The sequence below is a fragment of the Amia ocellicauda genome, chromosome 6 (genome assembly GCF_036373705.1).
Source record: "Amia ocellicauda isolate fAmiCal2 chromosome 6, fAmiCal2.hap1, whole genome shotgun sequence".
Lineage (NCBI taxonomy): Eukaryota > Metazoa > Chordata > Actinopteri > Amiiformes > Amiidae > Amia > Amia ocellicauda.
In genome coordinates, this window is record NC_089855.1 from 28,165,696 (window position 1) to 28,183,365 (window position 17,670).

Here is a 17,670-nt window from a genome sequence, read left to right on the forward strand (position 1 = left end):
AAAACAGACTTCACATACTGTATTACAAACATAGAGGTTAGTCTACAACCAAATACAGTGTTACGGAGTAACGGAATGCAAACAGTGCTTCTGTGTCATACCAGTATTGTGATTACTTAGAAAAAAAAAAAACATTATTACTAGATAACAGGAAAAGATGCAAGTGTAAAGAAATTGTGAGAATCTGTAGGTGCCCACCTGTTTTTATTTGTCTGTAGCCTAGCTACCAGCGGCCATGAACACAATATTCAGCAGCATTCAGTAGGTGGGAATTTGATTGGCTTGTATGCCTCTTTCATTATCATCATTCAAAATTCACCCTTCTTCGTTCAGTCAGTATTAAATGTTGACAAATAGCCTAATTATGTTTTAGAACTAAATTGAAACAGTCCAAGGTTAATTACAATCCTACACATTCTATCTCACTTAATTTCTTAAAAAACAAAAACAAACTAATGTCCCAGTATTAAACCTTGTTGAAGACTAAAAAGGGTGTTTTTGCATTATCCAATGTGCTGGAGTGTTAAAAAAGGGGAGAATATAGTGCAGGGACAGATGTGTTTTCTAAGTATCCTCTTCCAGTAAAAAGAAAATCTAAAAGGCCAAGAAGTAAAATATTGTTCTTAAAATGTGTGCTTGTATTACAATTTCACCTCAATAAGCGAGGAGAAAAGTACTGAATACTGAAATATTAATTATGAATTATTAATAATGCAGCAAAACAGCATATAAGCCACTGACACAAATCTAAACAAGGTCCTGACAATGTGCCATTTTGTATGTGTGATAAATTATATTCTGAAGTCAAGATAACTTAACAGGAAGTTAAAATTCTATGATGTTACTTTACAATCCTGGCCCTTAAATATTAAAGACTTCAGGCTTACATACACAATGTACATGTTGTAAGCATATTGAGTCATAGACCTGTTTATATAGCCTAAAAAAAGTCATGCAATATGGGTGAACTGTGCCTTGATTTGCTTTTTAAATTAAAGTTTGCTCACATTTGGCAAACCAAAGACTCAGACTCCAGCACTCCAAAAATGTCTGTTGGTGCCACTGCTGTTGATTTTCTCTTTGATTTTATGATTCTCAACTGGGATATAAGTTTACACCTCAAGCTAGCAAGAATATAAAGGGTTGGTGTCAGGGTGCCCATGCTGACCCCTGTCCACTGCCGAAAGCGCCTACAATGGGCACGTGAGCATCAGAACTGGACCACGGAGCAATGGAAGAAGGTGGCCTGGTCTGATGAATCACGAGTTCAAGGTGTTGACTTGGCCTCCAAATTCCCCAGATCTCAATCCAATTGAGCATCTGTGGGATGTGCTGGACAAACAAGTCCCAGCCATGGAGGCCCCACCTCGCAACTTACAGGACTTAAAGGATCTGCTGCTAACGTCTTGATGCCAGATACCACAGCACACCTTCAGAGGTCTAGTGGAGTCCATGCCTCGACGGGTCAGGGCTGTTTTGATGGCAAGAGGGGAACCTACACAATATTAGGCAGGTGGTTATAATGTTATGGCTGATCGGTGTATATTTCTGTATGAGGTCAATTAAGGATTCAATTAAGTAATTCAATTCAATTCAATTCAATAGGATAATTCAATTAAGACCTCAGTTGGAACAAAAACCAGGGGGTTGGCAGGGGGTACTCCAGGACCGGTTTGAAAACCACTGTACTAAATGATCATAATTTGTAAAGATGTGTAAACAGTAGCCTAGAAATGCATTCAAACCGTACACAACATGTTATTAAGGCTTTTCTGTGAGCCTTCATCCTGTAGATAAGCTGTAAAAAGAACCTTGATCAACCACTGATGAGTATCAATGCTCTGCTACAACTGACAGAACAGCTTCTTAAGCCTCTGATGTTACGTACACCTCAGGATGTACAATAATGCAAATAATGAAAGTATTTATATTCCAGGATACTTTAATTATGTAAATCAAGGGGGTTTTTCTGAGGGGGACAGGGGGTATCATTTTTCTTTCTGACGTAAAAGCAGAAAAGTGGAAAATATGTCATGGGAAGTTGATTTGTAACCAAAAACAACGTGTGTTATCTGTCTATCTATCTATCTATGTATATGACGCAAAATGGCGGTGTGATGTGAAGACTGACCCATAATTCTGAATTTAAAAGAGAACCTCCTTTTCTCATTTTAGTTGTATTTTCATATCCCCAAAGTGTGTGTAGCAGACTCTTCCCAAAAAAATGTATTAATAGTTATGGTGTACCAGACCGAAAATTAAAAGCAAAACCTGCTGTAAATGCTGTTTGCTTAAGTTATACTTCCTTCTAACTCCAACTGTCTTTTTTCTGTTTTCTGTCCGCAGCCTGGGTCCGGTGTTCGCCTTATTTGTGCCTTTCTTCTGCTCTATTCCAAGAGTCCAGGTCACTCAGGTCCTTGGCCAGCTTGCCATCACTAACAAATCCTTAGTCTACATTTTGGGCCTTCAGGTACGTTCTATACAGGCAACTTTCTTATATTTCACTATGATGAGGTGCTTCCCAATTTTTAACACCGACGTTACAGGTCTAACTAAAATAATTACAGGTTCCATTACATTTCTACCTGTAACAGATGGTTATTTGTGTATTTGTGTTTTTCACCTGTTTGCATGCAATGACTATGTCCTTTTCAGTCCTTCACAGTAATATAAAGCTTGAAGTAAGATTGTTGAACTTACTGCACACATTTCACTACATGACCTGTTATACTCATGCAGTAAATCTACACTGTGTTGATGAAAACGCCTAATACCATTAAAGAACTCAGAATGCATGTCTTAAACAAGAGTGAAGAACTTGGATTGGCCAGCAAGATCCTTTGATCTTTAGTATATGTGAAAAACAACCTACATGTCCAGCATACGAAAAGCACTTCAAAAACATCACTTCAGTCCTGTTTGGGCCCAGCACCCACAAAATAATGTGCACTACACTTGATCAGTGAAAATACATACGGTGTCAGACCTGTTCACTTATAACCTAGATTACTCATGCATACTACCAATCATTTGCTATTCAAATAAAGTAACGGATATTTAATGTCGTTTCAGTTAGACAATACTTGCTTCATTAATTATCATCTACATCAGACAAACAGATTCACATGATTCATTTATTTTCTTTTACTTCATAGTTTGAGACCATTAGGGCTGTTAAGTAAGTTTGTCTTATCTCAATAAGATATTTTAATATTTTTATTAATATGTTATTGTCCTATACAAAGAGGTATTCTTTGTTTGTACACATAGGTCCCATAAAGGGGAACTAAGATACAAAAGACAAAATGTCTCAAGAGAGAGAGAAATTTGTGTATAAATATGTGTACACGACTTAGAATTTTCCAATTAGTGTTTGGAGAGTGAGGTACTTTCCGTTATTGCTGATGAATGATATAGGTCCCTTTTTTTTGTTATATGTAATACTCATCAGATTGATCAGTTAACATAACCAGATCAACAGTATAGTGTTTAAATATTCTAACTTTGATATACTTGGAATACAATGTATTTTGTAGATAATCTATTGATATGAATTATATATATTTACCTTCTAAATAGATTGATTAAAATTGTTCATTATATAGGATGGCTTTATCTAAGGGTAGATTCGTTGGCATATTAATTTCTCAAATGTTTGATGAAAACTAAAATATGAATAGAATGTATTAATATTATTACAAATATTAGTTTGATATTGAAATCCGCTGCTTTTACAGTAGTATTGACAGTCCAAGGACTCTAGATTGAACCTCTTGTGTGCTGCATCTGTCGAGTCAAAAAGCACCCGGAAATGGTTTTCATCGTGTTCCCTGGACTGGGAAACAGAAGAACTGTCAAATTAGAGACAGGAAACTCCTCTGGGGGATTTATTTGTACAGTTGCAGAGGTAGAAGCCTGCTCTATTAGTCTAGTTTGTCCAATTTCATTTTGACCATTTCCTTCCCTCCTTTTTTTTGTTCTGGAATTCCCAGTTCTGAGCTCAACTTTCATATTTCCCCTTAATAAATAAGGATAGAAAATTGTTTTTCAAAATCCTCTGATCTCCAACTCTGGCCCCTCCTCTTTTCATTAGCTAAACCGGAATCAAGGATTTGCCAGGCAAAAGTGCAGCTTGACTATGAAGAAATCTGCCAAAGTTGAATGATCGTTTCTTTCATTTGGAAAACATCACTGTGGTCATTGTTGTTTCAGTGCTGAATGGCGGTCAGTCAACTTGACCCTAAACAATGACCGTTGCAGAACCTAGTGATCTGCTGAGCCGAGAAACTAGACCGCAATACTAGGTATCGGTTCCTTCTTACATCACACTGATATTAACTTGATTGGGATGTTGCTGCTGTAGGACAGTCAGTTACCTGCAGTTGGTTAAGTTGACACGTTGCCCCCTGTTTCATTGTTAGTCACTTCAAAAGTCTACTACTGATCCCAGAGTGTGTTTAGGTAGGAATTGTACATAACTTCTTTCTCCTTACAAAGGCTGAAAATTTATAAATAATTGTCGATTCACAAAAGAATTAACCCACTCTCTTTAAGGGAACAAATAAAGAAAAAACATTTGTTCTCAGGAAGTTGTCTCTAGACATCAAATGATAAGCCAGTAGTAAGCTGTATATCACAAACATAATCAAGCTCAGTAAGTAATGTGTTATTGAATTATTTAATTAGCCCCCCTTTTTTATAGCATGTCTGTTGACTAATGTGCTATATTTCTCATTATTTCACATTTTCTCTATCATATGTTATTTGCGAGACTAATCTAAAGCTTTACTGTATTACTATGACAGACAAACAAGGAAGTGAGTAAAATCAACACTGAATATGAAATTTAAGCAATGTTGTCAGCAGTTTTCAGTGGTTCACAATATTTTACAGTAATTTGTTACCTTTGTGTTTTGATTTTATAATCAATAGTATACTGGACAGTAGATAAGAGGCTTACACATCTCTTATAACAGATAAATGGCAATTTAACTAAGATGAAAAGTGTTTCGAAGACCAATTTGATTAATTATTTTCTGTTTCTCCTGTTGCTGTTGACATTTATTCAAGTGTTTCACAATCTGAATATAAATTTAATAATGCAGTTTTTTCCATTAAGACATTCAATGGTAGCATGTCCACAGAAGTTGTCATAATTTACCCACTTGCATTTTGTCGCTAAATCCAAGCTGCACTCTTGCAACAGCAACTTGTGCACAGATATTACAGCAACACCTACAGTGGGGGAAAAAAGTATTTGATCCCCTGTTGATTTTGTACGTTTGCCCACTGACAAAGAAATGACCAGTCTATCATTTTAATGGTAGGTGTATTTTAACAGTGAGAGACAGAATAACAACAAAAAAATCCAGAAAAACGCATTTCAAAAAAGTTATAAATTGATTTGCATGTTAATGAGGGAAATAAGTATTTGACCCCTTCGACTTAGTACTTGGTGGCAAAACCCTTGTTGGCAATCACAGAGGTCAGACGTTTCTTGTAGTTGGCCACCAGGTTTGCACACATCTCAGGAGGGATTTTGTCCCACTCCTCTTTGCAGATCCTCTCCAAGTCATTAAGGTTTCGAGGCTGACGTTTGGCAACTCGAACCTTCAGCTCCCTCCACAGATTTTCTATGGGATTAAGGTCTGGAGACTGGCTAGGCCACTCCAGGACCTTAATGTGCTTCTTCTTGAGCCACTCCTTTGTTGCCTTGGCTGTGTGTTTTGGGTCATTGTCATGCTGGAATACCCATCCACGACCCATTTTCAATGCCCTGGCTGAGGGAAGGAGGTTCTCACCCAAGATTTGACGGTACATGGCCCCATCCATCGTCCCTTTGATGCGGTGCAGTTGTCCTGTCCCCTTAGCAGAAAAACACCCCCAAAGCATAATGTTTCCACCTCCATGTTTGACGGTGGGGATGGTGTTCTTGGGGTCATTCCTCCTCCTCCAAAGATGGTGAGTTGAGTTGATGCCAAAGAGCTCGATTTTGGTCTCATCTGACCACAACACTTTCACCCAGTTCTCCTCTGAACCATTCAGATGTTGGCAAACTTCAGACGGACCTGTACATGTGCTTTCTTGATCAAGGGGACCTTGCAGGCGCTGCAGGTTTTCAGTCCTTCACGGCGTAGTGTGTTACCAATTGTTTTCTTGGTGACTATGGTCCCAGCTGCCTTCAGATCATTAACAAGATCCTCCCGTGTAGTTCTGGGCTGATTCCTCACCGTTCTCATGATCATTGAAACTCCACGAGGTGAGATCTTGCATGGAGCCCCAGACCGAGGGAGACTGACAGTTATTTTGTGTTTCTTCCATTTGCGAATAATCGCACCAACTGTTGTCACCTTCTCACAAGCTGCTTGGCGATGGTCTTGTAGCCCATTCCAGCCTTGTGTAGGTCTACAATCTTGTCCCTGACATCCTTGGACAGCTCTTTGGTCTTGGCCATGGTGGAGAGTTTGGAATCTGATTGATTGATTGCTTCTGTGGACAGGTGTCTTTTATACAGGTAACGAGCTGAGATTAGGAGCACTCCCTTTAAGAGAGTGCTCCTAATCTCAGCTCATTACCTGTATAAAAGACACCTGGGAGCCAGAAATCTTGCTGATTGATAGGGGATCAAATACTTATTTCCCTCATTAACATGCAAATCAATTTATAACTTTTTTGAAATGCGTTTTTCTGGATTTTTTTGCTGTTATTCTGTCTCTCACTGTTAAAATACACCTACCATTAAAATTATAGACTGATCATTTCTTTGTCAGTGGGCAAATGTACAAAATCAGCAGGGGAACAAATACTTTTTTCCCCCACTGTATCTGTCAGTTATTTAGTCTCCACACATTTATTACATGTATATTTATTGTTTTAATGCAAACAGGCAGCACATTGTTACAGACTTATTGACAAGTGTGTAAAACACCAACTCATTAAATACTGAAAGCTCCTCTGATCCAAACCTAAATGAACACGTGCAGCTGGAGCCAAAAGTCAAACCACTTTATGGCCCTAGAGTATAATGTGAGGAGATACACCACAGCACAGAAGAGGCCATTCAGAGAGACCTGTAGCAGCAGATCTGAGTAGTTAGTAGACACCTGTTGTGTTTTTCCAACTGAATACACTATTAATGACACCGGAAGTGTCTTACCCACACAAACAAACTTGCCCGTCTTTCTGTTTTTATTTGCAGTGATTATGTTCTACTTAGGTTAAAAATATATCATCATCAGCAGCAGCAGCAATCTTAGTCAATCTACTGCTGAATAAATATTAAATAGCTATATTATGATATAGATTTCATATTAAATTAACTCCTCTTATACCCCTTACTTCTTTATCATAGTTTTTCAGGAAGGTGAGGGTTAATGCCTTTATTTTGCACAGGAACTACACATGCTTGGTGTACTTGTTTTTATAAATGTTGCTACGATCTTTCATTTTGCAACCCATTTACTTTTAAAATACATATCCCCTTCCTTTCCTTTTGTATATTAGCCCGACTTCCTAGCAAAAGTGAATATTGAGTTCAGGGCCTTCCATCAGCAACTGTGGATATAACTTCAGCTGAACAACAACAGGGTCTGCCGTTTATGGTTCATAGATTTCTTATGTTGTCTTTTCTTTTCTTTTTTACAAAATTATGGTATAAACCTTGAATTGGTCTTTTTTGAAAAAGTAAATTCCGGGGTTGGGGTCAATTCCAGTTTCTCCATTCCAATTCCATTTGTAATTCCTTTTTCCATTTAATTCCAATTCTAGTGGAGCCTATTATATCAAAGCCAAAAAGATTTGGAATTTGGAATGGGTCTGCAAAAATGGGATTGACCCCCACCATGGTAAATACACTACACTAATTTTAACTAAGAACCTCCTTTCCCAGAGAAGAAAACATGCACTTCAGTAGACCATAGTGAAAATGATCCAGAGATCTTCTGGATTCAGGTATTTCATATCTGTACACCCACAGCCCTATTAGGAAGCACAATCCTTAGCTGCTCTTGCACTGACAACCCTAGCTGTATTTGCATCCCTTTCAAGCTTTATATACATGATAGATGTAGAACCCCCCGTGGGATTACAGGGCTTTTTTTTACACCCATTGCTGAGCTATTTTGTAAAGTGCCATCCCAATGCACTTGTCTGCAGTGGAAGTTTCATAACTCTATAAAGGATGACTCTGTATCTATATCTTTAACCGTTCATATCCTTTTCTAGCCTAACCTCATGCTTTCACCAGAATTGTCTGTTAAGATAATCATAAAGTGCTGAATGCGAACCTTTATGAATCCATAAAAGGCCAAAGACTAAATTATTTACTTTTTTTCTCATTATCAGACTACAAGCAGACCATATGTAAGTCCAGTTTAGGATAGGCAGTGGTTCAGATAAACAAACACAAACCAACACAAGACATGAGGACATGCAAAACTATTCATTACAGTATCATGTACACTTCAGAGATGTAAATTTCAAGTTTGATTATACTGTACAATCTAAATTATGGTTCTGTTGCAGAGAAGCAAGGCTGATTGAATCAAAATGCTGCATCCTTTCTTCCCTGTACTTATATCTAACATGGAAAAGTAATTCACCACCAAAGCTCAATTTAATAATAATGTAATACAAATTAAGACAGTTATTAAAGTTTCAACAGCAGTGTTATATGGGCTAGATATTCATAGGTTTGTGCACCACGCAGAGGGGATTGCATGGCACAAATGGCAATTGCACAAAAATTTGCATTATTATAACATTGCATTATTATATTATTATATTATATTATATTATTATATATTGCATTATTATATTATTATTATTGCATTATTATAACCCATGCAGGGGTTCTGCACTACGAAATGGGAGGAGTGACTGAAATTATGTGTGATTCTTGCTATATTTGAAACTGTGTTTTTGCTCTGCACAAAATAACGCATTGAAAAGGGTAGTGTTAAGTCCGCGTACAGCACTATTTCACATACATAGGAAACATAGTTAGTAGCATGCAGCATGTCCATAGACATTTGGACAGTAATGCTGCACTGTACACCCGGCAACAGCAACTCCGACAGGCAAAGATGCTGCAGGGTGACCGGGCTCACACAGACACAATTCGCCCCCTCATACGTTCTCCACATGAGTTAATGTAACCATGAGTGCATTCACTTATCATAGAGCCATAGAACATACACATATACATACATAGGTGTGTGTGTGTGTGTATATATATATATATATATATATATATATATATATATACACACACACACACACACACACACATTTGTTCTTATTTCTTATTATTTCAAAATTTAAACATTTATTTGTGACTAATTCCAGTACAGTAGTGGAGTCATATACAACTAATCAAGACAGTTGGTTGTGGCTGTGGCTACTTAAACAGGTTTCACGTTTTTATAGTAATTTTTGTTGGCACAGTGGTTAAGGAACAGTCCTGTGAGCCAGGCGTTGTGGGATCGAATCCCAAAGTGGACTGTAATTTGATTTATTTTTTCCTTTTTTTAATTATATGTAATGATACAAAAAATCCTGAAGTTAAAAAGAAAGAACAATTAAATGGCGATGAAAAAGCATTTACAAAGCTTCTCTAAATTAGAATTGCATATAAATACCACAGTTCAGGGAACGTTAACTCCTAGCAACTATAACACATATATATGTATTTTGTGTATGTGTATTTTTAAACCTTTAATATATTTATAAATGAGACTTTGAACAGTAGGTTTGAACAGTTTGCCAGATGTCCACTACAGATATTAGTCACTTGCTTCTCCTACCCTGCACCTTGTGCTATGATACTGTGATCGCATAGTATCATATCAAAGGAGGTTTGTGGTTAAATGTGTTGTTTTTTCATGCACAAATTTAACAAAATAACCCCAGTATTGTATGCTTGAGAATGTATCTTAGTATTTTACCACTTTCTCATATTGATATCTATAGCAAGCTTGGCTACACAGAGTGCCATATGTTTATAAATAAACGTTTATATGTTTCATTTATAAATCATATAAATGTTTAAATTAACAGTTTTTGATATGGACTATAGAAAAGGAACATGTGCAAACCTGTTCATAACCTTCTTCTATTCTCCTCACTGCTCTATAATAAGTGATTCACAATGCCTTTGTCTTCATTGTAACATTTGTAATAAATTATACTAAATAAGGACATAGGCCACCTTCGTTTTCTCTCAGAATAAAAACACACTTGTTGATGGTATGTTTGGATTAGGTAGAAGAAAAATCTTTCGTCAAACAACAAGTTGTCATCAAGTGTGCTGCAAAACAATTTCTTAGCGCTTGTCTTCACCTCTGTGTAGGGTAGCATATCAGAGTAGGTGCAAGTAAACAAACCTTTACATACACAGCACATAGGATGTGGGTACATTTCTCATGCCACTCCTTTTTCTATATATTATTGTGGCTTGTAAAAGAGGAGCCCTGCCACTTATCTTTTGAGTAAATCACCTGTAAATCGCATGTCACAGGCTCTGGTATACTGTGGACAATTCTTATGTAGCAGCAATGTCCCAATAATATCTCCATAATCTACATAATTGATCTCCATAGAACAAATTGTACAAACTTGATTACTTTGTTAAGCTCTGTGCTATGGAGGATAATCCCTGCCAAAATTACAAGATAAATACACAAAGAAAATAATAAATAAATACATAAATAAACAATTAAACAATTTAAACAATTAAACCCCACACAAACCCCAATACACAGTTTGTTGGTTTAGCCAATAAATGTCCTGGATACTGCCCACTAGCTGTGATTGACAGAAGGGGTTTTGTCACATTGAAAAAGAAAAAGAAATACAGAAGACACACAGAGAAATGTAAATGGCAAAGCGGCAAATGCAAAAAATAAATAAATACAGAAATAAATTGATAAATGTAGAACAAAATACATGAATAAATAAATCAATGTCCACGTATTTATTTTTCTATTTTAACAATTATTTATGTATTTATTTATTTATGTAATTCAGCATTTATTTATTATTTTCTCTGTATTTACTTTTAACTTTGGCATGGATTATCCTCCATACTGCGCTGCCTCGATAAAATAAAATAAATTAAATCAAGTTCTATAGAATCAGTCTAGTAACCAAGTGACAAACCTGTGGTAGTGTGGTAGCTTGTGTAAACATTCAGATATTGGTATCTGCATTGGTGCAACATGACTGATGCTGTGATAATGATACCGTGCAAGAGCCTGAGGGGGTATGGATGTATTATTTGTTGAGTGTGAGATGTAGCCCAATGTGTGAGACTTGAGCCATGTTGTAGGCCTTATAAGTTGCGTATGATAAAAGCACCAGACCAGTAAATAGTATTCATAATAATATACAAAATGAAAATTAAGCAACATAAATACTCTGTTGCTGGGAAATTGTACCACATAGGTTGATTATGTAATTATTCATAGTTCATCAAATATCACAAAATGTCAACAGGGTTTCTTAAACAAGAACACACGCACACGCACACACACACACACTCACATGATAATATTCCCTTTTCAGAGAGCTGCTGTGAAACTTTCTGACAAGTGGTTTCCTGTTTTTAGGTTTCACCTCAGTGGTGTCTTTGCCACTGCTTTAAGTGTACCAGTTTGGAACATGACATCTAGTTCTGACAGTGCCTTGTGAAAATTGCTAACTGCTGATATCTCAATGCCAGCTTGATTGTGCACGCATAAGAAAATCAACCTTAATGAATATGACATTTTTTTAGTTAACAGACAGGTGGTATAAGAAAGAGACAGTTCTGCATTAGTTTCATGACAGGTTTCCTATAAAAGGACCTAAACAGCTAAATAAACAGGACCAGGTGTAGCAGAAAATGGCTTCCCTGTGGAATACATTTTTCCCTGCTCATTATAGCCTTCGCTGCTCATTGTGGGGGTGGCCAGAGTGATCGGGAACTGAGATCAGCAGTACACCTGCTTCCTGTTCAACTTAGCTGCTACATTTTGAGTCAGTTGTCTTTGCCTATTTACAGTCTGGATAGCATTTTCAACAGCAAGCAGAAATCCAGAGAATATTTAAAAATGTTGAAAATCCTTTGTTTATAGCGGGACACATTAAGTATGCTATGTTGCATTTGCACAGAAGAACACCCTGACTGCTTGTCATTGCAAAAATATGGGGGACTCAACTTTATTGAGTATTCCTACAGATACTAATTCTGCAGTAATTAACATCTCCACATGATCATAGCTGAAGCAACTAGTCAAAATCATTGACTAATCCTGTGATTGTATATTTTGTCTAGCTGTGATGACCATATTTGCAATCTATTACTTACGTTATGTTTTTTCTTCTTTTGTAGCTTTTCACATCTAGCCCCTTCATGTGGATAATTACCTTAAATGGACTGGTGAGTATAGACCCATTCACACTGAAATGCCGCAAAATTGCCAGCAATGTTTGCCTGCTTTTTTCCTGTTGCCCCCAATTTACACTGGGTTTGAATGTGGGAAAATTGCTGGCAAGAACCCATTCACACAGAAACAGTGACTGCCGGCAAGAGCGCTGTGGCCCTGGGGACAAGACTCTACAGAAGCCCGTGGATCCAGAGAGCAGAGCCGGACCGGCACTCTGGACGTTTTAAGTTTAAAGATATGGCAGTAGCAGTAAAATACTCAGGAGACGGAGACGTCACACTACTGTGTTATTGTATATTTTCATATAGGCAAAACAATCACTATTCGGCAGTCCTGAGAAAACACGTGAGTGAATCACGAAAACGACCCCGAGTTACGAACTGAGCGCATTTGTACACAAGGCAAGTGAATGGCGAGCACACTGGCTGATACATTGTTTCAAAGCAAATGAACCGAACCGATTTAATTTGAAACGAACACAGTGTGAGGGGGTGACACGTTTGCCTGTATAGAGATAATATCTATTGTATTATTTATTGGTACATAACTTCTGACGTGTGACAATAGTAGCACTACATACGTGCAACCTGTTGGTTCATCAATAACACTGCGACTATATTATTTTCAACCTCCACCATTTCTAACAACCTGGTCTGTTTCTCGTTACGGTCACAAGTTCTTGTTCAAAGGCGGCTTAACCTTGTCATGTTGTGGTCGCAAAAAATGCGCCCCTATTCTATTTGGTTACGGCAGTTAGCTGACACACTGCGTCGACACGCAAGGACTTGATGCTGCTCCATTCACACAGACACATTGTGTAAATTGCCGGCAATTGTTTCAGTGTGAATGGGGTTAAAGTCAAGATAAATACACTGAACTATACTTCAGCTGCTATAGTCCTGTATTTCTGACAAAATAAAGCCTTGGTATGAACAATTCACAGGGAGAGTTTAGCAGAGATTACGGCGGAAGGTGACAGAGGGAGTAGGTGGGATAGGGATGAAGGGATTGGAGAGAAAGGCCGAAAGAGATGAAGTTGTGGTCTGAGATGTCCAGGGGTGTCGCAGACAGTGTAGAAGGGGAGCAGTCTCTTGAGAAGACAAGATCCAGCTGGTGGCCTGCTCTGTGAGTGAGGGGAGACGGGGATAGAGAGAAGTTAAAAGAGTGGAGGAGGGGAAGAAATCCAGCAGAGTGGGAGGGGTTGGAGAGGTGGATGTTAAAGTCTCCCAGGAGGATGGTTGGTGAGGTGAGTGAGGGGAGGATGATGAAGAGGAAGTCGAGTTCATCCAGGAAGGAGGCGAGTGGACCGGGGGGCAGTAAATAACTAGAAGGAAGAGGTGAGAGGGAGAGGTGACTTCTAAAGCATGGAATTTGAAGCTGTTTGTTGAGATCGAGGAGAGAAGGGTGGGATCGAGAACAGGAGTCAGGAGGAGAGCAGCAGCCCTGTTCCTCCTCCTCGCCCAGTAGCATGAGGTAGTGGGACAGGACTAGTGTTAATTTTGGCAGCTATTTTAGATTTAGTTTTAGTCTTATTCTTTAGTCTTAGTCTTATGCTTATCAGGTTTAGTCACATTTTAGTCATTTCATCTTTCATTACTTTTATTTAATATTAATCGACACAAACTGACATTTTAGTCTAGTTTTAGTCAGTGTAATGTTTGTCACATTTTAGTCCTTATTAGTATTTTGTTTTACTTCATTATCACCATTATGCTTTATGTCTGATGCCAGATGTTTACATCAATTAGTGGATGGATGCAAAACATATTGATTGACTTAATTTGAAATGTATTTGAAATCAAGTCACAAACAGCTATTGTAAACTATTGTACAGTCACGAATGACTGTAATTCACATTTTGTGAAGTTTGAAGTCTCTTGAAAATGTGTATAATAAGAATGGAGTTACAAGAACAGTATGGAAGCATATAGTAGACTTAATTCAAATGTTAATGTAATCCCACAATTGCGTTTTCATTTTCCATTTATGCACGTGGAAATGGTAGAAGTGCAATTACAATCATCCAATTTGTATTTTTATATTCCAGTACGCACATTCGCTGACAATATTAGGCATTTCAAATATATTCCTATATACAAAAGGACAGGCATTTAACTTCACACAATCTGTATCAACTTCATGTTATACTCAATACAGTAAACCACATCAAGTGCATTCAAGGTTTAGCTAAACACACGCTTGGGGGCAATCGGGTTACATTCTGTTGCACAGATTTCTATGGTTCTGCACAGATCTGCAGAATCCCAATGATTCCATTGGTGGAGCAGTGCAAACCATAGCAGAACTGCAATAAGCTTTGCTACATGAACGCGATGATCAAGTCAAGGAATGCATAATTATGATTGCACCATGAAACAGCTCCCTGACCGTCCACCTCGCAATATATAATTTATGTGCGTTAGTCTTGTGTTGAATTTTTGATGTGTCACATTTTAGTCAACTAAAATTAGAAGACTTTTTCTTTTTTCACAGTATTTCATCTCGTTGTCATCATAGTTATCGTCACTGAAAATAGGTATTTAATTAATATACAAAGGTCAGGGCCTGGTAGTGTCAGTCAGCTAAATTGCTCTGCAGTTGAAGACATAAGCATAGATATGTCCTTTTCGGCTTTCAGATATCCTCACTAGGGTTAGATTAGGGTTATTTAAATACTGTAAACAAATGCTAATGCTTCTAAGATATGTATTCTCTCAAAGTAAACACACATTAGTAGACACTTTATTTTAATTGAGTTTTGTTACTATTAATAATTATTATTGTTATAAGTAGTAGTAGTAGGTGTAATCGCTTAGCTCTTGCAACACTTCTTCCTGTGTTAAAGTTATAGTGTTGAGGTTAATGTATGAGAGTCTCACGTAACCTTGAGAATACAATGGAGGCTTCTCACTAGTACTATCACAAATCAATGAAAAACTATAATTTATCCCCATCTTCAAAATAGCATGTCCTTGTTATGGCTACAGTTGAAATCCCAGTCTTGTATTTAGCTGTAAATAAATCTTCGTTTTAGTACTAGTATGTATGCAAATGTAGGATGTCAAATGTTGGCCTGGAAAGCAGAAACCTTCTGGTCAAAATTTTTAGAACACCCCAATTTTTCCAGTTTTTATTTAAATTTAAGCAGTTCAAGCAGTCCAGGGAATAACCTGAAATGGTACAAAAGTAAGCACTAAACTGCCAGAGGTTAAAAAATAAAGTTTAGGTTACCAAAAACTGAAACATAATGTACATGAGTCATATACTGTTACTACACCCTCTTCAGCATTTGGCAGTGTTACACACAGCTCCTATGCATAGAAGTTACACTGTATTCCTACAATGTGCACATAGATTGAAAGTTATTCTCTTGGCTACCAGCGCGTTTCATTCAGGGATATCAAACATATCCGATTTACAGTTTCCGTGTCTCCCGCCATCATTCAGAGCATGGAGGGTAAACGCGCAGTCTGCTCCGGGGGGGTCTCATTCAGACACAGATCACTCAGTTTCGAATGCGAATAGGCTAATATCCTAATGATTAATCCAGTATATATTATTTGATGTTCTATCAAACACAGAGAAGTACAGATCCAATTATGTAAAATCGTGTATTAGTACACTGTGAACAGAGTTTTCCATCTTGACATTTTGAGCTCTCTACGGGCGTGTGTTGCTTTTACCACAACGTGGATGGTCTTGTTTTGATTAGTAGACTGTCTGGTTCCAGAATATGTCATAATTGTTAATATTTTCTGAGATTTTGTATTCCTACTCAGACCAAGTATCCCCCCACCCCCCCATTTCAGAATGCGGAGGGGGGTGGGGCGTAAATGCACGGGGGGGGGGGCATAAAAAGCACATAGATTTGGTGCCCTTAAGGGGTTAAGTTTTGTTAAACAAAATGATTCCATGATTTCTTTTTTATCTACAATTGTTTATGTGTTCTATGCTTCAATTTCAGAGTACATTGAGACATTAAACTGCATACATTTCAATACAAACTTTAAAAATGCAGGTGTTCTGAAACGTTTGACCCATAGTGTAGTTATTCTAAACTTGCAATAAGGATTCTGTGCGTCTGCCTAGATGGGTACAAAAACCTAGGAAGGTTCTTGCTTACTTGAGAGTTACTCACTGCACCACACCATTATGACCATAGTGCCCCTTATGAAGGTGAGAGTTCAAAGAACAGGACAGGATAGAGGCTTTTAAAAACCAGTAGGTTTGTAGATGTGAACATGCAGCCAGATGGTTTATCTGTGCCAATGCAGTGCAGACAAAACAGCCAGGAAAGTTCATGTATGGTGGCCATAGTGTTTCCTGAGAGAGCCGTCATATAGAGCTTTTGGCAGCGTGAGATATTTCTCTACCCACACATTCACTTCCCCTTTCATATAATGATTTGAATCTTCTGCATCTTTTTTTACATCTTAATAGAGAAAAGGAACACTGTGTCTTAGACTTCACGTCTTTCCTTTGATGCTTGTATTCTGATCGTCAAGGGTAATAACTGAAATATGTATTGAGTTCCTGATGCGCACAGCCTTTCATTTTTCTTCTGCTCAGTCTACACCAGGATGTGGTTCCCTCATCAGTCTTATCTTCTAGATTTCCTTGAGACAGTTCTGACGTAAACGCTACATTTTTCACCCTTTCGAAACTTTGCAAATTAGATCAAATTTCAGTGTATTTGAAAAGCTGTTTTCTTTATATATACATATATGTTACTCATACAGTGCACAGTAATGTTAATTGGAGAATACACTACAATACTATAGCATTGACATCCTGAGTTGTACTTGTAGTTTAACTACTTTTCACAACCAGTCAGATGTGAATAAAATCAAGGTCAGAATAAATTGTTGTTGATTACTTAAGGCATGGAATATGTTTGGTAGACGGTCTCAGAAATAAGAATCAAAAAAAGATTGAATAACCCCACAGTGAAGAAGGTTTTTATGTTGAGAACAGCAAGGCATGTGAAATAAAGATGTTGCAACAAAGTTTGCAAATAACAGGGCTCACACTGTATGAAGACTAGTCAGTAGGAATACTGGCCCAGATTCGCCTCTTTCTTAAATCATTGTAGTCATTGCTAAGTGTGTGAAATATGTCTGTCTTCTGTTAAACTGTCAAGAAGAATGTGAGATTCCAGTAATGATTCATGTGACATTATTTGTATGCCTTTTAGGGTGAGTAAAAATGCACTACAGATTTTAATATGGTTCAGCAGTACATTTTA

The 17,670-nt window shown here is 37.5% G+C and overlaps 1 protein-coding gene across 1 annotated transcript in view; it reads left to right on the forward strand.

Annotated features, from left to right (window-relative positions):
* The window catches only part of ubac2 (UBA domain containing 2), a 72,171-nt gene that overhangs the window by 30,378 nt on the left and 24,123 nt on the right, over positions 1-17,670 (forward strand). The window contains exons 5-6 of the mRNA XM_066706757.1: positions 2,347-2,470; positions 12,371-12,418. Coding sequence (XP_066562854.1) covers positions 2,347-2,470; positions 12,371-12,418 — 172 coding nt within the window. The remainder of the gene's footprint in view (positions 1-2,346; positions 2,471-12,370; positions 12,419-17,670) is intronic.